Raw genomic sequence first — 22,916 nt, forward strand, 5'->3', positions numbered from 1 at the left:
ATTGAAATAAATTAATTATTAAAGAAGTTGTGTTAACTTAATATTAAGCTAGCACAAAATTGTTAGAAAATTTCTATTTTTTCAAATACTGAAATATATCCTTTTTTTTAATTTTATATATATTTGAAAACATAAAAATGACCAGAATGTGTAAAACGAGAAACCAAAAAAAAAAAAAAAAAAAAAACGTAGGATATAGAATCCAAAAAGAGTTATGAAATACAAAAATAAATAAATAAATAAAGCAAAAAAAAAAGAATGAAATGTATTTTAAAAAGTGGAAGATGAACCGAGAAAGTTGGAGACAAACTGAGATAGGAAAAAAAGTAGAAAGACGTCCTAAAGAAAGGAATTCATATGTGAGTTTATATATATACCTATATATTGTAAATATGTGAAAAGTATTTGTGTTTGAAAATTCGCCTCAGGCTTTGGCTTCCTTGCTCGGGAAGCAATTTCTTCTCTGCACCCTTATTGTGAACACGTCAACGTTTGTATTGTACTTGTATTGCATCGACGTTGTTGTATCCAAAAAAAAAGCTAAAAAAAATCAAGACAGAATGTGTTCTTAAAAACATCCCTGTTTATTCAACTCTTATACATACGACATCAAACGAAGAAAACTAAATTTTTATAAATTTAAAATTCAGATAATTTAGACTGTAGAAATTTCAAGAGTAATTGCAAATAGCTAAACAAATTAAAAAATTTTAAATTATCAAATTTATGCGTACTGATAAGTCATAAGTCCAATTTTTTTTCTTGTATATTTATTAGAGTCTCATTGGCACAGAGAGAAATTCAAAATTTGCGATAGGAGTAACGCTTTAACTCTCGAAGCTAGAATAGTGTGACTGAGACATGGTTCCCTCGGGATGTGTGAATACTGGCTCCCAGAGATTTACGAACTCTAGTCGCGTGTATCACGTGCAGAGTTATCCTCTCGAGTTTCAACCTGGGGGGCTGCGCATTGCCTTTAGTTATATATGTATTTAAATACATATATAAATCTGTCTCACTTTATCTTTCACTATTTTGCCAACTTTTTACATACTTGTCTCCTAGTTTTCAACTGATCTTTTTGCTTCAAAAAAAAAACCTATATATTATATAAAAATAGACGAAAATACAAACAGCTTTTTTGTTGGAAAAATATATTACCTCAACTGATCCATAACTACAGTTTCATCGTGCGGTATTTTTTGTTTTTTATTTTTTTCATTTTTATTCTATACAAAATAAAGATAATAGAAAAAAAAAAAATGAAATGGAAAAAATTGAGTTTAACCTCGGATAATATTCAAGAGAAAACTTTTGGTTTGTGTACAATCGTAAAAATAAAAAAAAATATATAAAATTGAAAAAAATCTCATGAATAGACTCGTTGCATGTGTCGTATAAATTTTTTATTTCTTTATTTTACAAAAATATATAATATTATTGATATAAAAGTGAGTAAAACGTTTGAATTTTTACAGAGTTTATGTGTGCATACTCAAGTACTTTAATGTTGAAAAAAAAAAAACATAAAAATTTGTTTCGTTTATTTTTTATACACTGACCATTCGATTTCCGTTTTTAAATTTAAAAAAAAAAAGAAATATTAGCTTGTATACTGGAAAAATATATTGAAACTATTTTGTAATTTATTTCTTTCAAAAAATGTAAATAAATAATTATTTACACATTAATCTTGATGAAAGGAAAAATAGAAAAATTTCATTTTAAAAAATATGCTTGATGAATTATGAGTTTATATTAACATCGTGGTAAATATTTAATAGTATAGCGTATTTTCAAACTTTACTTGTTTCATATTATGTATTTCTCGAATGGCAATATTCCCCAGTGGCCAATTGCATTTACGTGGATGATCGTTATCCAATGAAAATCATGTTGGTTGAATTTATATCCCAATTTCAAGCTAGTCCCCACTTGAACATTCATTGTCTACACACTTGATTAGAACTCAATACTAAAATCTCTATACATTTATTATTTACTGAACAACAGAGAAATGAGTCATTCAACGATATTGTGCTATTATCAATTTGTTTATGTGTTTGTTCATAATTCATTTAAAAATTAATTTCAAATTGGCAAATAAGCACATCTGTCAATCAATTTTCTATAAATTTTATTTGAATCATATTATTATTATTTTAATAATGTAAAATTTATTGTTATTTTTTTTATTTATATTATGAATTTATATACATTGCAAATTTGGGGCATTGTAGAATGTGTATTGTAGAAATATTTTTAAATTTCGTTTATGAGTTGTTTGTAAAATGGGTGTCTCAATGTTCAGTGGAACAATAAATTTGATTATTGTATTGTTCATTTATTGTTGGGAAAATTTTGTTACATCATCACCTTATTTCTTCATTTATCTCAAGGGATAATTTGACTCGAAGGCACTCGAGCACAAAGTACAAAATTCCCTTGCGAATACCAAGACAAGTGGTAACTCTGGCACTTGGGTCCGTTCTAAATGGAACGTATCAAACTCTCTAAGTAGTAGAGAAATACCTGAGGTCAGACACAGTGTTCAAGTAAACACAAAATGGTCATTGTTTACTATATACTTCTATACCACTCATACCATTAAACTCGTAACTTACTTAACGGCAAATTATACTTCAGTGCAAGACATCTTCACTGTGACTACCAAAACAAATCTAGAAAAAATATCACAATAATTCTAAATATATAAATAGAAAAAAATAAAAAAAACCACAAATATATAGATAGACAAAAAACGAAATAAAAAGTAAATGAGTGTTGGGTAAAAAAAAGTAAAATAAAAATAATAATAAAAAAACATTGGCTTTAAAAATGTGTCGTCACAGTAAAAATCGTATTTTCTTTTTAAGTCATCGTGAATCTTGGGACAACATTTATGTGTTCAAGTGTAAACTACGTGCACTTTTACTGTTAAAAAAATATCCATATATAAAAACTTATAACTTGTTATAAATATTTTATTTATTTATTATTATTTCGAGATGGATTATTATTTCCCAAATTTTAGAATAATAATATTCCGATTTTGTTTGAATAATAAATTCATAATTTCATGAAATTGTTGTTTAGAAATATTCATGAATATTATAAGCTCGGGTTTTTTAAAAACAAAATATGAATTTCTGTAAATATTAATAATTAAGCAGGTAATATTTTATTTTAAATTATTCAGTATGTATAATATATCTAACAATAATGTTAAAAAAAAAAAAAAAACGTAGCAAAGTATCAGGTAAATCTCAGAGATGGAAATTCTTATATCTACCAACTAAATATGTACTCTCAACATTAACCAGCACTCACGTAAAACTGTGGAAAAATAAAAAATAATAATAAATGAATAAAAGTTAATGTAAAATTTTAAGTGCAAAGGATTGGCTGAAAAAAAAAAAAAAAAAAACATATTTGAGGTGATATAAAAGTAATCATGCTGACGAGGTAACTGAGAAAAGAATACGATGGTTTTAGGGAGTTAAAAGTAGGATTTAACTTTCTGGCGTGCGAGTCTGGATGTTGGAGTTGAAATAAAAATATAAAAAAACTGTCTAAAGAGGGTGACAAAGAAAAAATGCGCATTGCATGGTATAGTAGTAGTATCATCTCGCACTGGAAATATGAACAAAAACAGTGTGTCGCGAGAGAGTGCTCAATTCGGACAAAGGAACGCCAGAGAGGCTCCCTCGACAAAAGGTTAATCTTTTTTTTTTTTTATATATAATAATTTATTTTTTTTTAAACTTCCGCGTCTGGCACTTTTCTCTACAGTACTTCTAGTTTCCCGAAATTCATCTCTATGGTTTTTCCGTTTGCTTTTTTTTTTTTCTTTTTTATTATCCAGAAATGCTTAGAGCTTTTTATGTATATAGAAGCAGTTGCGTCACTTAGCTTACCCTTATTTTTCATCGTGCTAAATTTTGCGATGATTTTTCTTTGCAATTGCTCAATTTATCTGGGAAATTTTTTCACAACTATTGTCCATTAAACAAATTAAAAAGAAACAAAAAAAAAAATATACCAGTGAGGATTTTCTTAACTACATTAAATTTCAATATGTTTATTAGATTAAATAAATTTTAAATTTATTTATCATTAGAATAAACAATTTATATTATATTTAAAAAATAATAAATTTTTTATTATTCTTTTTATAACAAAATGGTAAATTTATTATATAAAAATTCATGTATTTAATTCAGAGCCAGAGAATAATTTAAGTACATCTTGTATTATACTTTATAATGTTCTCTAACAAAGACTTACATGTATATGTTAATAAAGTAAGCTCTGATATGTACACGCAACACTCGGAGTTGTCTCGGTTCATTGTGCACTTAAATTATCATACCCTGTAATGATAGTTAAACGTCACTCTACATATATATATTAATATTATATATAAATTTTATTTATGTATGTACAACTGTTATTTAATAACAATTTTTCAACTTGAACTATAAAAATTAAATTACAGAGAATATAAATATTTTTATTTTCAATTACACTTGAGTTAATTAATGGTCAGTTGAAATTTTTCAATAATAATTTTATATTTTTAATTATATAATTAAATGTTATTTTGAAAAGTTTCTATTCATTTTGTAACATATGGCATGTGTTTTTTTGTATACGAATATATATATTTGTATAAAATTATTTCGACAGAGATTTTTCATTTGCTAATGGCTCGTTGATTATTTTATTCAATCTCAAATGCAGTATAACTTTTTACGATTCAGTCTGGACTATGTCAATAAATACGAGAGTTTCAACAACAGATATAGCCAACTTTATATATATCTATATTAAACAAGTTGCCAAAGTGCTATTTTATTATCATAATAAATTTAATTTATATTTAACTTTTATCAACTGATTTTTTTATCTAATAATGAAACCATAATAATAATAGCATTTTTATTTGATCTATAACTAATAATTGACAATTGATTCAATGAATAATTTTTAATTATTAATATTAGAATAAATTTAAATTTATTTCAACTATTTTTTTTTGAAATAGTTTTAATTAGTGATAAAAAAAATTATATACATTTATAATTAAGAAGTTGTAGTTATCATTCATAAAAATTTAAATGCAATCTTTATTTTAAAATTATTTAAAAAAGTTAAAATAATATATTATCTTTTTTTTTGTTGTGATATATTATTTTTTTTTTAATTATTGTAACTACTTGTTATTAGTTGTTTTTCTTTTTTTTTTTTTTTACGTGAAACTTGCTTTATTTTTTTTTGTTTTTTTCGTGTTTTCACTTGAATACCTAGTTTCATGAAAAAGCCTGCAGGAAATGTAGATGGAGTTGTAGCGAAAAATTAGTAGTGTTACGAAGCGTTTAAAAGATAAAAAGAAACTTTTTCTATTAATAGTAGAAGGAAAACATTGCAGGTTTAAGGGTGGTGGTGGCAAGAGGGTAGAAAACAAGGATTGAAAGGGAAAGGGGCGTAAAAAAAAAAATAAAAAAAGTATCAGACAGAAGTGTATAAAACATATATGTATATTTTGAAATGAAGTTTTAAGGACGTTTGTGTGTTGCTGGAGGGTTGTTAAAAACAAAGCCAAACTTTAATTCTAGACGAACATATACAACGTACTTTTTCAATGGCATTCTGTATAATTATTTTTTAACTTTAAACAACTTATTCAAATTATCGATCTTTGCTCATTAATTTTTTATTTTATTTACTATTTTTTTTTTTTGTATTGAAAATATTTGTCAAAAATTATTTAATATGATAAATTTTTCGATTGATATGTGTCAACAACTTGTCGACATATCAGTTTAATGATGTCTACTGTAAAAAAAAAAATATGTAAAATATATATACGAGAATTCAACGACAGAGAAATATTATATGTCTGTAAATATTACCTTGGTAATATTTGACATTTTCTATAATTATCTTCTCTTATTCTACCAGCCATTTTTAATTAAAACAACTGACTCAATTTTTTTTTTCTTTTTTATTTTTGGTACTGAATAGAACAGGGGGTAAAAGAATTGTTCGTGTAACCCAGTGGGACTCTCGTAATTAATTTTCCGACAGGACGTTGAGTAAACTTGCTTCACTATTATTTGTCTCAATTTCATCAGCATTGCAGTCGTGTAATGTTAATGAAAGTATTAATTTTCAAAGTCTTTTGTAATGGAATAAAATTGATTTAACCTCGCTGACTTTAATATTGCACAAAAAAAATAATAAATTATTATTTTTCTTTTATTAATTGTTTATCAAGATACAATTATAATTTAATTTACAATGATATTTCATTAATGGCCATAATGAGATACAACATCTACGTATATCCATGATGCATATGAAAATTAATTAACAAAATAATTAATTTTTAAATGTATAATAAAAAAAACTTATAATGACAAAATAACCAACCGTATAATTATCAAATAAGTAAATAATTTGAGCTGTTTTTTCATTTTAATCGAGTAAAATTTTCCACACTATTTTTTATTTTTATTTTTAAACTTTTAATTATTAGAAATAAAATTATTTCGACAAGTTATGTCGATAGTATGATTGATTTTACAGCTTTCATGTGTCAGTTGAATGCCATTCAACCGGATTTTCTTTATCATCATCAGGATATAAAAATAAAAATTAAATAACAGTGACAATGCTATTTTTAATCCTCAACATTATTGTGAAATATTTTGTATAACGATTGATTTATATGTCTCATCCGATATTTCAATTTATTTTATTCTCTCCGGGCATGTTTTATTATGAATATAAATGAATGGAAAAATAAAAGAAACAAAAAGTTCAATTTGCAAATGGCCGGAGAAATGAGTAAACAATTGAAATTTGAATTTATTGTTCAATCAATATTTGTATCTATTTATCTGATGCGATTATTATGAAAGTATACTTAACAAAAAAAAAAATATATAAAAGTACAATTTAATTGCAATAATTATTTCAAGACAAACTATCAAAAAGTTACATCAACAAAAATATTATATCATTTTATTTATTATCATGGTTATTTATATTTTATGTTGACGTTATTCTGAAATTGAGTGAAACTACTGTTTGTACTTGCTAAATATAATAAAGCGTTTTCTAAAATGCCCAGGGCAACACGTGATTATGAGCTTACAGACATTTACAACACAAAGATCATATCAAAATTATTTTCAACGTCAACAAATGTCAACGTCATGATATTATCATGAATTTTATTTTGTTTGAATTGAAATTTTCCGAGTTCATTATTTTTTGTTGATATGTTATTGTCAAACATTCAAGAAATATTGAAAATATATTTAAAGAAGTCTTGTAAGAATTTAAAAAAATAACTTTAAAATATCCAAGAGAATAAAAGTCAAATTTAAAATTTGAAAAGAAAAAAATAAATAGTACAAATTGAAGTGATATTGAATAAATATCACTTCAAGCAATATTGCTGAGAATCTGTAAATTCAATATAGCATATATCTGCTTTTTTATTTTTTTCAAATGTTTTACTACTTTTATCGATGCATATAACGTTCATAAATTTATTTCGCTCACTTCGTTTTCACATTTTTTTTTTTTTGTACACGTATCAACGATCCGTGGTGAATCCCAGGAGGTATGTAAGTTTATCGAGTCACTCACACGCTTTTATGTGACGTTGAGAGAAACGTACAATTCTTATTTCGACATGCAATACATCGAATTGCCACCTTTTATTCACCATGTCGTCGTCATACACCTTTAACCTCTAGAAAATTTTTTTTTATTTTTATTTTTTTATCTTTAATATATATTTCTTTCTCGGGGAATTTCGTATATACATATATATTGTATATATTTTTTATCGTGGAAAATATGATAAAGAAAAAATTGAGAGAATCGTAACTTAATCGTTTGACATATTGAAACGTACTTTCTTTATTTTTTATTTTTTTGGTCTTAGTGTCGTCTTTTTTATTTTTCTTAGCTATCTACTAAATTGCTTCTATGACCTATTATTTTTTTATTTTTTTTTGTCACATCCAATTTGCTGGTGGCAGCCGTTGCCAAAGTGGAATGAACCGCTACTTGATATATGCAAATGAAACTTAGTCATATATTGACTTTAATATTTGATTTTTTTTTTTTGGGACATGGTAATTTTTTAAATTTAAGATGAATTATTTATTTTATATTTTTATAAATTAGGTTAATTATATTTTTGAATATAAATTTCGATATTCACTTTAATTTAATTAATTTGAATTTTATTTTGTACCAATATCAATTTTATTTCATTGATTTAGAGAGTAATTTTTTTATTATTATTTTTTTGTTTCTTGCTTGAGTGACTAATGTAAAAGAAAAATTGTGAACAGGCTATTTCAATTTCTTGTCACGTCGATTCTTTGTGGTTAATCAAAAAAATACCAGTCTCTTTCTCTCTGTGGCATAAAGCTCGGGGTTAGATAATAATTCGCACTTTTATTTTTTATTTATTATTATTTTTTTTAACCTTTTTTTATCATTCGTATATGAGAATTTTTCTTTAACGTTACCACAACATTGTTGAATGCGTCGTTTATTTTTTTTTTTTTTTTAATATTTTTTTGGCTTTTTTTTACGGTAAAAAATAGCAATGTCTCCAATGCTTTTACTCTTGAAAATTCTCTGGTATATGGACCGGCAAAAAGAATGAGTCTACCTTTCTTTTCATGAGAAAAATATTTGTTCTTAAAATTATATCTTAACCTTCTCCACACTATATGTATATAGATATAAATCTTGACAATGTTTTTTCTATTTTATCATCATTTTTTTAACAATAAAAATTTCTCACTGAATTTACAAATCGCATGTTTCATGCTTCAATTTTTATTTCGCCATGAAAATTAAATTGTTGAAAAAGAAAAAATAATGTTCAAAATATTTTTCATTATTTTTCGCAAAAATAAACATACGTTTGTTGAATATTTTTCAAATCATAATTATTCTTTGAATATAAAAATTAAATAAACACAAAAAAATTGAATAAAATATGAATGAGTGAAGTAATCAAGAAAAAAGGAGAAAAAAAAATCTCAGTAATCCAAGAGAAATCCATCCGGATGCCAAACAAGATTACGATTGAGTTGCAAAACCCAACTTGATAGAAACGAGTGACATCCCAATCCTTTTGGTGAAGATGTCGTCAAGGGTCCTCCTTATACGAAAACTCCCAAGAGGCCTGAGTCAATGTAATCAAATTGAAACGTTTGAGTGGCAGAATCAAAGAAATCACGACATATACTATTAAAAAACAAAAGAAATTGAAAATGTAAAATCAATGTTTTATTTACTTTTTTTTTTCTTTTCTATTTACAAGTTACTTTCAATATTTCACTTATTGATTTCTCAAATAAATATATTATTTGGTCAATCAATAAATAATTCATTTATTTATTTTTTTATTTTTTAATAAAATAAACTTTATTTCATGAAAAGAATATCAATATTTCATCAATTTATTTGCATTAAAATGAAAAAAAAATTATGTAAATACATAAACGAAAGTCTGAATAATAATTTTATATAAATTAAAAAAATTTTCAATTAAATATAGTGAAAAAAATAATAAAGAAAAGAACTTTGATGTTTAGAATTCTTGGTTTTTCATGAGTTACTTGTCTCAAGAAGCTTTGTTATTTTATAGAGAAAAAAAAAAAAAAAGTCTTGACTTATTCATATTACTTTTTTCAATTGTCTTAATCTTCTTATTATGTATTGCACCACTTGCTCTCTTCCTCTCTCTCTTTTTCTCTGGTTAACTTACGATAAAGAATTTTTATTTTTTTATTATTCTCAACTTTATTTAAGTATTTTATGATTACTTTTTTTAATATTTAATTTCTATATGTAAAATTTATTTCCATGCGTAAATAAAAACTACTCAAGTATACAACAAACCATGATACTCAGAAATATAGTTGAACGAAAGAAGAAAAAAAAAAAGAATCAAATGAAATAAAAAAAACTTTGAAATAAAGTTTAACTGGTTTTTTGGTCCTTCAACGTATCGATACGCATTGCAGACGACTGAGACGGAAAAAAAATTGTTAAAAAAAAAAGCAAAGTCGTAAACGTCGATACTGGACGCTCTATGTTTGTTACTTTTTCTTGTAGTTTTACCAATACTTGGTTCTAATTTATTTTCTTATATTCATCAAAATTTAAAACTTTATATTTCTTTCATTTCATTTTAAATTTAAACATCACTTGTAATATTTGTTCATTTTTTATTTAAATTATTTGAATAATTTAAATTTGTTGATCGACTTTTGCATTACATGCTTGTTAAAATATAATCCTTTAAAAAATAATTAATATTAACAAATAACAAATAATTAACTAAATTTTTAATACTCTTAGTAAACACTAAAAACTCGCAGAATATTTGTTATACTTTTCAGTAAAATATTATTCTGTTATGTTAATGTGATTTTGAGTTTTCAAAACAAGTTCATTAACTATAAAATGCACGTATTTATCATAAGTTAAATAACGCTCTATTATCTGTTTATAAAACTTTAATAAAAACACATTAAAATTATTATTATTAATATTCTAAATATATATATAAATTTTGCATACAATAACATTATTTGTTAGTACAATAACATTTGCTTTATTTTTTTTCAAATTTTTTTGTTTCAGATAAGGATCGATTTTTTGCAAGTAATAACTCGGGTGAGTTTGTATATCTAACAAGTTTTTTCTTTCTACTTTTAACCAAATGCATACTTAATACTTTTCGAGTCATTGTACCCAAAAAGAAATATGATACAAAACAAAAAAAAAATAATAATAAATAAACCATTGATATAAGGGAAAAAAAAGTATAAATAAAAAAATAGAAAAAATGAAAATAGAATGAACAAAGAAAGTCTCCAATGTAGAGAAATGTGTGGAGTTTTAGTATGAGAAGGGAATTGCAGGCAATTCAACTGATTAGAGTCGACTCTTGTACTCCCAGTGGCATGTCTGCGCCACCACCAACCAATGTCATTCATGAAATGTAACAAAGTATAAGAAAGTATTGGTGGCAACAGTCGTGTAAAAGAAAAAAAAAAAAAAAACGAGAAAATAATAAGCCACTAGAGTGAGATGTTGAAAAAAAACAAAAAAATTTCTATGACTCAGGGATGAAAACCCGCGTTAGGTCAGCCAAAGAATTTCCGGCTAAAAGATTACGACTCATGAGACGAATTTATTCATTGAAATGTTAGAGCTGGTTATACCTTCGTGTCCAGAATGTTTTTTTTCATTTTTAAAAAATTCTTTTTATGGAGTTAATGTCAGACAAAGAGAGAAGATGAAATTATTCGTAATGCTACTACCGTTGACATTATAATTAGTGGCAGAAAAATCTAAATGGCTCAAACTGCCCAGTGCACAGTATTCTTTACCCTTTTTTTTTTTTTTTCAATTTTATTTTACGAGGTTTTTTTTTTTCAATCTTTCTATCTCATTTTCATTTCCGCACCCAGTTTTCCGTAGTTAATGTCGAGGATTAAAAAAAAAAGAAATTAAATAAAAGTTAAATGAAGCACACACAAAAGAGTATAACATTTGCGAGTGCGTAATATTATTATTTTTTTTTTTTTGTTTTATTATTATACTTTTGTTCTTTTATTATTTAAAAAGCAATGCATTTAAATTATTTATAATGAAAGTACTTTTTCTTCAATTTACATTGCAAAATGATATTTTCTTTTTTTTTTCCGATTATTGTTTTTATTTTTATAATTTAATTGTTTTTATTTTTTATTTTGTTCCATATTTTTTCTATTTTATTTTTTCAAGTTTCCTTTTTTTTTTTTATTTGTGGGGAAAAAGGGATTTGTGGTTGTTGGAATTTCTAACTATAGTGTACTATGTAATAAAAAAAAATGTATAAAACCTTAATTCTTATAAAACGGTATCATCAATGTTAATTAATTTGTATCAACAACAACACAGTGTTTATATATTTTAACTAATGGAGTTACTTTATACATTTATATTGTATAAAATTTTCTACCAAGAGAATTTAAGGTAATCAAGTCTGTGACCCAATGTATTCTCGTGAATAACCTTTAATTTGCTGTGATTTAATTTGATTTATCAACGAGAATTAAGTTGTAATGGCTTGTCTAACAATGACACTGGTAAATCCAAAAAGTAGATGAAATTTTAAAGATAAAAAAAATATAAATTTATGCCAAGTATCTCTAGAAAATTTACCCAATATTTAAATAAATAATTTGTCTTTTTAGAGCAAATAATCGTAGTCGCAACTGATTGATTGCAATCATCAATAAAAAATTATTACAAATCAAATAAATAATGTTTATCAAAAATATAAATAAAGAATCTGATTGGAGTATAGATTAACCTATAGTTGTTTAATCAACTTGAAAAAAAAAAATGGCAATAATAAGAAGGCTGGAAAAAAAAAGCCCCCGAAACGAAGAAGAATCACGGTGTTTTCTTGCGAATAACGTCTTGAAGGAAACAATTCTTTCTAATCCGGTGTCTCCACGGTATACGGCATTGACTCACGGTTAATTTTCCAGTAAATAAACGCCAACGCCAACGTTGCACAGGTCACCCCTTCGACAATTTTTTTTTTTCTTTTTTACTCCTTGCCTCTTCAAGACACCCTACAAAAATCGATAGTCCATTATACTGACGTAAGTCCCTCGATTTATATGTACGCTTCATCTTGTGTCGCACGGCTTCTTTTCATCTTGCTGCGTTTTGAATCTTTAAAAATCTTCAATAAAAAAAAATTTACGTCTTGAAAAGAAATAAAATAATTTATTGTATTTTTATAAATTAATTTTACTCTGTACATTTATATATTTTTATTTGATTAATTAACAAAAATAATAGTTGAAATTTTTATTTTAGTTTTTCAATTGATTATTGGAAATTGATAAAATAATTTGTTGATTGAATAAATGAATTGACAGATGATAATTATGTGTATTTTCGTATTTTTCAAATTCAAAATCATTAAAATATTTTTTTTTTTGCTCGTTGTAACTTTATCTGATGATTTTATTATTATTTTTTTCCAATTAAAACTTAAATAAATCATTTATTTAAAAAAAAAAAAAATCACTAATTAAAACGAATGAAATTCTAGAGTCTAAAATAACCATGTCAAAAACTAACGATTCCATGAAAAATAATAATTGTAATGTTATATTCAATAATCGATAATCTTGCGAGTGAATACTTGTCTATAATAAAATTTCGATATTGAATGGATTATATCAGGAAACGGGAAAAAAAATGAAAATGATGAATAGACGTAGCTAACAAGCGAATTTCATTGCTGAAGTTTTGCTGAAACTCGTAAAAACCATATCAACTTGGTTGATGATCAATGGATAAAACTGGAATAATATTCAGTTCACGATCATGCATTCATTGCAAACAAAAAAAAAAAAAAATTAATGAGTCAATAAAATGAATAACATCTTGAACAAAATATGTAAAAAATATTTTTATATAATATTTACAGTATACACTCATTATTTATTAAATCATATTGATATAAATTTTTGCATTATTATGTTTGAAGATTTCGTCAACGTGAATTAGTCTATTTTCTCTTTCTCATGCTTGTCAAGTTTGCGAATGATTTTTTTTTAAATATCTTTATAATATATATACTAAACAAACTTGGATGAAATTTGTGATCGAGTTTATGTCAGTTGTAACTATCTTGATATTAAGTCAATCTTCAAAGACCGTAAAATAGTTTTTTTTTTTTTTTTTCTTTCATTTTATATTTAAGCTAAACACATAACTATTTACACATAGATATATATATATTATTTGATAAAATTTGATACTCATAGCTCATGACTCATGTCATGATAACGTCAAAACAATTTTACCAAGAATGTAATCATCTTTATGAAATTGGGTACGAATAGCTTGGGTATTATACAGATGCCAAGTGAGAGGCAATGTATATAAATCACGTAAAACAGACAAACGACGACAACGACTAGTCGACTTTTGCTTGGGACGATGAAATCTATATGGAAATCATTCGTTGACGATGCCAGAAAATTTACGAGTTTGTCTGGCATCTCTCATGCTCTTTGACAGCAAAAAAAGAAAAAAAAAAAAAAAAAAGCCATGGCTTAAAACTAGTGATGGGTTGCATAGACACTAAACCATCAGACAAATATTTATATCGTTATAAATTTTTTCTTTTCAAATAATAAAAAATTATTATTATTACACTTTTATTAAATATTTTTTTTTTAATACAAATATTGTCATACTTAAATTTTAATTTATCTTAATCTTTTGAAATGTTTTTTTTTTTTCTTTTTTGCAACATGGGAAATAAACAGAAGTTTAAAATTACGTAAATACTAAAATTATTATCAGAGTGTAAATTTATATATTTTTTTTTTTTTATTATTTAAATCTTTTGTTTTTTTTTTTATTTTTACTACTACTGTATAGAAATATTATTGTGTCGTAAATATTAAAATATTAAAATATCTATGTTGATAATCAATGCTTCATACAGCAGGTGTTTGTGTTATTTTATATTTTTTAATATTTTGTCATTTAAATACGACTGAATTGTTGGAATAAATTTCATTTTATTTATTTTTTTTATATTCTTGTAAATTTGCATTCATTATTCAGACAAATCATGATCTTGCCTGGTGAATATACAATATACATATATCTAAATTGTGTCACCTCCCACAGGTGATCAACATTATAATTTATAAAGCTCTGGGAATTTACAAATTTTACCTTCCCTCGGCACATGATTATCACTTTATTTTATTATTTTTTTTATTATCCACATATATTCTTATTCAATAAATAAAATTTAAAATAATATTATTTTCACTTAATCTTAGTTTTAAATTATTTATATACTTAAACGTATTTTCATTATTTTAATTTCGTGTAAATTTACAAATGGCTAACGTCAGTAAAATTCTCATCTAAAAGATTTAGATTTCTTACCTCATATATCTCTGGAAATCTAAGTCCTGGTAAAATCGAGTTTTCAATTTTGTCCCAGGCACACGATTCCATGTTCGGATTCCACCAAGTGAATTTCAAGTAGTTTTCACAAATTCACATTCACCATTCGTCTGTATCTATACATTTTATTTTTTATTTTTTTTTTTTTTGATATATATCGAAAGATCTATTGGTAAATGCAATAGGTATTGGTATTGTGTACAACTATAGATAATTTAAAGATATATACGTTTTAGTATATTTGTGTGTACGTGGATATGATATATAACCAAAGTAACACCCAAACAAAAACCATCCCAAGAGCAAACTGGACGACAATACATGAATGTACAACATTTATATGTATCCATTGAACTTTTAAATGTAATTTGCATGAAACAATGTCTTGTCAATATATACAAATTAATTGTGTTACAATTAATAAATGAAATTTCATTTAAAAATGGCTATTAAATTTATTTCATTCACATGAAATCATTAAGCATTTTTTTTTTTTTTTTAAATGTGATAATTAAATATTAAAAATAAATAGTTAAAATTTCTAAAGTATTTGTTAAAAAGTTTGACAAATTATTTATTCATTTGTCATTCTATTTTTTTAGTTTTGTCTTGTCAAATTATTAATTTATTTATTTATATTTATTCATGTAAAATTTTAATGATTACATGCATATGAGGTTTACCAACCACCGATTGCATTTCAAAAAGATGCAACGACGGTACTTTAATGTAGCCAAGAACACTCAAAAAAATGCTATATAATACTGAAGTTGGTTAGGCACTCATGTCTGGTATGTTGCAGACCGAGAAGTACTTGGTAGTTCAGCACGTAACTCTCTTGTCTTTTATTTTATTTTTTTTTTTCCTTAACTTTGGAATATATAAAAGTACACTTTCAGTAACCTCCCGCAAAATATTGACTATTCTGTATGACCTCTTGCATTTTATCTTGTTTAGTACTGTTGGTAGATTTTTTTAAAAAATATTATTGATTAATAAAAATATTTATAGTATTTTCATTTTGGTGATTTTAAATTTTTAATAATCTATCATCAGGCAAACTTTTTAATTTTATATTTTTATTATTATAAAATTCGTTGATTCTATTTTTTTTTTTCTGTATAATATATTTTCGATCAATTTAATTTCCATCACTCAGGATAATGAATAACTCAATCAGATAGATTTTAAAGCAATTATATTTCCATTTGGCAATCGTTGAAATAATAATAATGACATGTGAAATTTTTTATTTTTTAATATTAATTATTTCATTAAAAATTCTGCAGTTATTTTTTTGAAAAAGTATTATCAGTATTTAATGGAAAAAACTAATTGCCAAACCGTAATGACTAATTTTTTTAATTATAAAAATAAAAAAAAATTGTTATATAAATATTTGAAATTCTACATATTAAATATTTTTAAATTTAAATTTTTTAAAGAGGAAAAAAAACCACTGTTATTTTCAGCAAATTAATTAAATTTTTTTTTTTTTTCCATTCGTGATTATATAATAATTATTATGAAAATTTTGTAAAAGTCTGTCAGTTTACCCGGAGGACACAAATAATTTTTCAAGTAAGCACAGGGCACATGAAAGTTTGGTACCGAAGAATTCTTGATGATGTTACTCAAAAACTTTACAACGTGAACCACCTTGGGATAAAAAAAAATATATATATAAATAAATAACGCCCAGAGCAATATGTTTACTATATATAAGATATTGCATTTTCAAGTTTTCACCATAACTGCATAATAGTAGCATTCTTGCAAGTGCTGACGCTTGTAAAAGTTGATTTTGTTTATTTTTTTATCATGACTTTGAATGAGGTAAAAAAAAAAATAATGAAAAAGTTTTGATAAAAGCTCTTTCATTTAAACTGACATTATCATTTTAATTAATTATATTCTTTTACCTTAATAAATAAATAATAATTATGGTAATTATTTATATTATTGGAAATTGGATATTTCAAAATTATAATTGATTTGCCGGGTACATTTATTTTTATTTCAAAAAATATAATTAAATTGTCTTTGTTATATTGGCATATTTTGAATTGAAGAAGAATATTTTTAGTTCTTTCTATTTTCATTATTGAATATTCTGAACAAAAAATAATTGAAAAATAATAGCAAGTGGAACGGTTATTTGATTCCAAAAAATATTAAATTGGTATACAATGTCAATTGCTATCATTGATATCATATATAGCATGTCAACTTGAACATTACACTATGTATTTATACATTTCAAAATTACCAAAGTAAAACTTAAATATCGGATTCATGTTAAAGTTAAATGTCATAAATTTTATGACACATTTTATAGATCCAATTAATTATTTATAAAATATATATTAAATTTTTAATAATCTAAAAACTTTAGTCATGTCTTCAATATAGATTTCAATTTAATTACAACAATCTACTAATTATATATTTATTATATAAATAATTAATGACGAAATTTTAAAAATATAAAAATAAAATTTTAATATTTTCCATTAAAAATTATGTCTCGAGTTGAAAATAATGATAATCAACTATCTTAATAAAAATTAATTGCTTCTTGAACAAGAAAATTTATTCTGGTTAAATTATTCAGTTTAATAAAATTTAATTTAAAAAAAAGTAAAAAAAAAAAAATTATTTATCATACGAAACTTTAAATAAAAGTCTGTATAAATTTATTTTATGAAAATTATTATAAAATCTATAAGAAATGTGAAAAAAAAAAATTTTTTCAAGAAAAACCTTACGATAATAACAATTTTTTTTTTTTTTTATTTTTAATTCTTCTCCATTGTTCAATATTATCTACCAACTCCCGATAGTAAAAGTAAAAAAAAAAAGAAAAAATTTCTCGTGTACAGAAAACGACAGCTGTCGCCTAAGGTCGTAACGTCGGTTATTATCCAGTGAAATTACTCGAGGATTTTACCACACGTATCTAGCATATATCTAAAATAGTTTGACTTTGTGTCCTATAAAGTGCCTTATTGGACAAACTTTATCATAAAAATGGCCAATTAAAAAAGTTTTGATAATCAATCTATTGGTCTATTAAAACAAAAATGACGCAAAAACAAAAAAAAGCAAAAAAATACGTCACAAAAGCACTTTAAGAAGTTTACAATATGATTTATGATAAAATGAGTTTTTTTTTTTACATTTTTTTCTTATTCCAATTTTAATTATTTTTTTTTTTTCCTTTTAATTGCTTTTGCTTCTTATGTATACATGTATATATAACAACTTGAATGCAGATGGTAAATTTGGCCAAAGTAAAGAGTGATTAACATTCGAGCCAGTATATTTCTAGTTACTTTCTCATGATCCTACTTTCCAGACTACCCAGCAGCAACAATATGTGTCATAATTAACCCTAGAATCTTTAGGTACCCAGGGTGATGGTGGTGGTAGTGGTGGTGCCTGGTAAACTCTTGCCGTTAAGACACAACTAACTGCGACACAACCACTAGCATTACAAGTAGTCAACCTTACCTCTTTTTTCTTTTCCTTGTCTTTTCATCTCCCACTCTGTTCATTTTACAACCAACTTGAACTTCTAATTCCAGTGAACATAGTGAACATAGACACCAGTGACTAGCTTTTAGTAGAACATTCTTCTTACTCATAACTCAATTATATACACCATAATGTCATTCAATTTAAAACTTTATGCGGTAAATATTTTTTAATTTATAAAATTTATAATACGTCTTATTATTATTTTTATTAATATTGATATTTTTATTATTATTATTTTGTTTTTTTTTTTTTTTATAAACAATAAAGTTGCGTAAATGTGATGTAGCCACAACGTTTGATAAACTTGTATAAAATAAAATTAAATTTGTGTATATAATAAAGTTTTTTTTAAGCAGTTTGTATAGTAATATAGTATAACATAAAGTTGTAATATATATTTAGTATTTTATTTTTCTTTTTATATTTTTATTTTTTATATTTATTTAAAGTTGACTTGGTAATACTCGGCAACAACACCGAGTAATACATTTAAAGAGAATATTTATATTTATTTATATACTCTGCAGATATAACGTAAATGTTTACATTGTTTTACTGGTTTATGATGAGATAGACTTTAATAAAAACATTACAAATAGAGCCACGTTGCCCCATGACGATTTTCAACGTATATCCTTTCGACACGTTTTTTTTTTTTTCAACTTTATTTTTTAAAAATGGGATGTAAAAAAATACGTGTTACTATGACTGTTGTATAATATTTTTTTTTTTTTTTTTTTTTGTTGAACCGTAAAAGGTACACAATAATAAAGCTGAGAATTTTACTATGAATGAAGCTTTTTATCTTAATAAACTTCAAGAGCTCAGACTCTTTTACTAGCAGACTGAGCGGAAAGTCGGACATTAAACGTACATTAGCGTATTACATGGTAATCCTATTTTTTTATTTTTTTTTTTAAGCTGTTTACTTTATATTATTGATAAATATATATATTTTAAATTTTTTCTTTTATTCATTTTACCTGAAGTGAATAGGATTTTTTTTTTTTTTTTTATTACATTGTTATAACTTTTCGTTACTTTTTTTTATTGAATTAAAAGTTTTTGTATTATTCATAAAGTAATTTGATATATTTTTTTTTTTTTCATGATAGAATAATCATTTTATTTATTAGTTTATTATAATTTAAAGACAATAAACAAAATGAGAATAATTTAAAGAAAAATTTGTAAAAGTAACAAGTATTTTGGCAGCAAATGTCTGAATTTTCCTTAAAAGTTTAAAGAGGGTTGAGTTAATTCCGACATAACATCTGACTTTTATTAATCTGAATTCTCCTTTCGTGAATCTAATTGTCTCTCATCTTAATGTTTAACTGGTTTTAATGTTTTTTTTTTTCTTCGAAGCGAAATAACTAGGTGCGGTTCGCAAAAGATCTCGAGGTCGCACATGAAAAGTTATATTAAGATTACGTCAAAGTGTCTTGTGTCATGTCCCTAGGCTTGAGTTAATATTTAACAATATTTTTTCATCAATTTTGTAAGAGTGAATTTTTTTCATCATTCTATATATAATATACAGTCGTTGAAAATATTTTTATGCATATACAAAGTTGAAATAGCGGTTGAAAAAAAAAAATAAAATAAGCAAAAATATTATGTAATCTTGAAAAAATTTAAAGCATCATCAAGAGAAATTTTTCTTGAAATATGGTGCAGAAAAAAAAAAAATATTAAAAAACAGGAAACTGAGTCAATAAACAGATGCAAAAATATCAAAATAAAAAAAAAGATTGAGGCTTCCCATCAACATTTCTGTAAACGTACCAAGATTAACTTTTAAAGTGCTGAAAAAATAAAATATTTCTCAAAGTTTTAACAGTTTTTTAAAGTTTTATTGTGTTAAAAACAGAATATTTTTTTTTATCAAATCAATTTGATGATATTTAAATTGATACACTCAATTGATAATAAATTTTATAAATTATTAAAATTTTAATAAATAGATTTATCAATTTATTAATTTTTTATTTTATTTTTTTGTAAAAGTTAAAATAAAAAAAGATAAAAAATAAAATCAATTAATCGTATTTCACTGTCTTAAAAGTAAACTTTTATAATTCATCACTTTTTTACAAAAGATATTAATTATCTACAAATCCGATAAACAAAAAAAAAAAAAAAAGTTGATTGAATTTTCTGATATTATAAATCAACTTTATTTGTTATCGTTGATAACGTATAAATGAAGTTGTTATCGACACACTTAAGCTCATTTAAAATGAAATAAATATAATGTGTCTTTGATTTAATTATAAATTGATATTTAAATAATATTATTATAAGTAATAGTACATTTTGTGTCTTTGTCTTTGAGCTAAATATAATTCTGTACTCTCGTACATTAAAATTGATATAATTACAATCAATAATTTTATTATAAAAGCACTTAAGACAAGCAGCCTGTACTAGCTTTTAACCAAGTCCATAACCAACATCTTGGTACATCAATACTTCCAAGTTTATACAACTAAAATTTATATATAATATATTTGCTTATGATTCAGAAATTCCTTTACCATCAGCTAACTTTCACACTACTTCTTCGATAAACTGAATATTGAACTTTGATAGAGTTTAAAAGTCCCATTAAAAACTTTATCATTTCACTTGGATTATTCGTCAATATGAAAATACCCAAGATTATTTTTTTGAAATTGAAATTTTTATATTTAAAAAAAATTTCATATTGTCAAAGTTATATTGTATATTTGTGGTGTGTGTGCTTATCAAACCATATATTTTATTCAATATTGTTTTCATTTTTTTTACAATTGAAACAACAAGAAATCTTTGGTGACAATTGTGTCAATGTTTCTATCGCTACTTTGCAATTGTTGTTTTAGAATTTATATTTGTAAATATAGAATGTGAAAATTCAACACACAGAGAGAATTGATAATTTCAATAGTTTCTTGAATGACTAGAGGATAGTACTGGTTTGCTGAATAGCATAAAAACTTTCATACTGGTCACGTAGTGAATACCTTTACTTGAGTTTTGTATACTCTCTCTAGATCTCTCTCACGGTTTTCTCGAGGGATTGTAGGTACGCGACAAGAACTAGAACCAAGCCAGTCAATAGAAGCTGATAGAACACGTGAGAATAGAGACACAAAATAAATAAAATAAAATAGAAAAAAAAAAAAGACTAGATTGTACGATCCTTTGGGACTTAAATACGAAAAACCCTTACTCTCAATTTGTAAATATATAAAAATAAAATAATGATAATAATAATTCTCTGTAGGTAAAAATAAAAGGAAAAAAAAAAAGTACAGGTATTGCTTTATTGTCAAAATACACGGCATTCACTTATTTTCATTTTTTTATTTTTATTTTGGAAAAAGAAAAAAAAGTTTTTACTATTTTGTGGTTCAGAAAAAAAGGCCTTTATCATTTCATCTATGGCAGTAAAAAGTGGGTTTTTTTTTTTTTTATGTTCTGTATGTGTTTTCGTATTTTTTTTTTAAATTTTCATATTGAAATGATTTTTTTTACTCTTAGATAAAAATAAAATACATAGTTTTATATATACCACATATTTTTATAGATAAAATTTTTAAAGTTATTTTGCATTAGCATTAACTCTCAGCGTATTTTTTTGAAATTTAATTATTACAATTTTTTCACATACTGACCTAAAAACTTCCCTCAAATTTAAAAATAATACTTGAATAAAATCAACGTTGGAAATTTTATATAATTTTTAATATATAAAAATTAACTTGATAAAAATATTTGAACTGATCAAGTTGAACGAGCTAATAATATTATTATATTTTTATTTTCCATTTTATATGTATTTTATTTCTTTGTCAATTTATTCACACTCGATTTGCCCACACAATTCACATCATATTTTCATGATGATTCCAATGGCATCCTATTTCATCAGAGAGTGCACTTTCCAATTTAATATTCACACATGACTTGTTTTTTTAAATATATATACAACAAAAAATAAATAATATTTATAAAAATATTATAATAATAATTATATACATACGCTGACAAGTTTATTTGTTTGATGAAATCATTATTATCAAGTGCCCAATTATTTGCAATCAACATTTGACATAGTCATTACAAAATCAATTATTAAACTTTAATATTTTTATTTTCCTCGGATTAATTTCAAAATATTTGCCAAGTTCTTTTGCAAGTATATTGTATATAAATATATAAAATATTAAATATTTATGTGCGTCTGATGCATCCACACAAGTGTATATAGAATAGAGCCTGTGTCCATGTGCAAACCAATGACATACCGAACCAGTAAACGTCAAGTACAGATA

General features: G+C 24.3%; 1 protein-coding gene across 4 annotated transcripts in view; it reads left to right on the forward strand.

Annotated features, from left to right (window-relative positions):
- LOC122858881 (agrin-like) overlaps positions 1 to 22,916 on the forward strand; it is a 159,315-nt gene that overhangs the window by 74,903 nt on the left and 61,496 nt on the right. For all 4 annotated transcript variants that reach the window (XM_044162098.1, XM_044162094.1, XM_044162095.1 and 1 more), the window contains one exon: positions 10,693 to 10,725. In XM_044162098.1, coding sequence (XP_044018033.1) covers positions 10,693 to 10,725 — 33 coding nt within the window. The remainder of the gene's footprint in view (positions 1 to 10,692; positions 10,726 to 22,916) is intronic.

The sequence above is a fragment of the Aphidius gifuensis genome, linkage group LG6, assembly GCF_014905175.1.
Source record: "Aphidius gifuensis isolate YNYX2018 linkage group LG6, ASM1490517v1, whole genome shotgun sequence".
Lineage (NCBI taxonomy): Eukaryota > Metazoa > Arthropoda > Insecta > Hymenoptera > Braconidae > Aphidius > Aphidius gifuensis.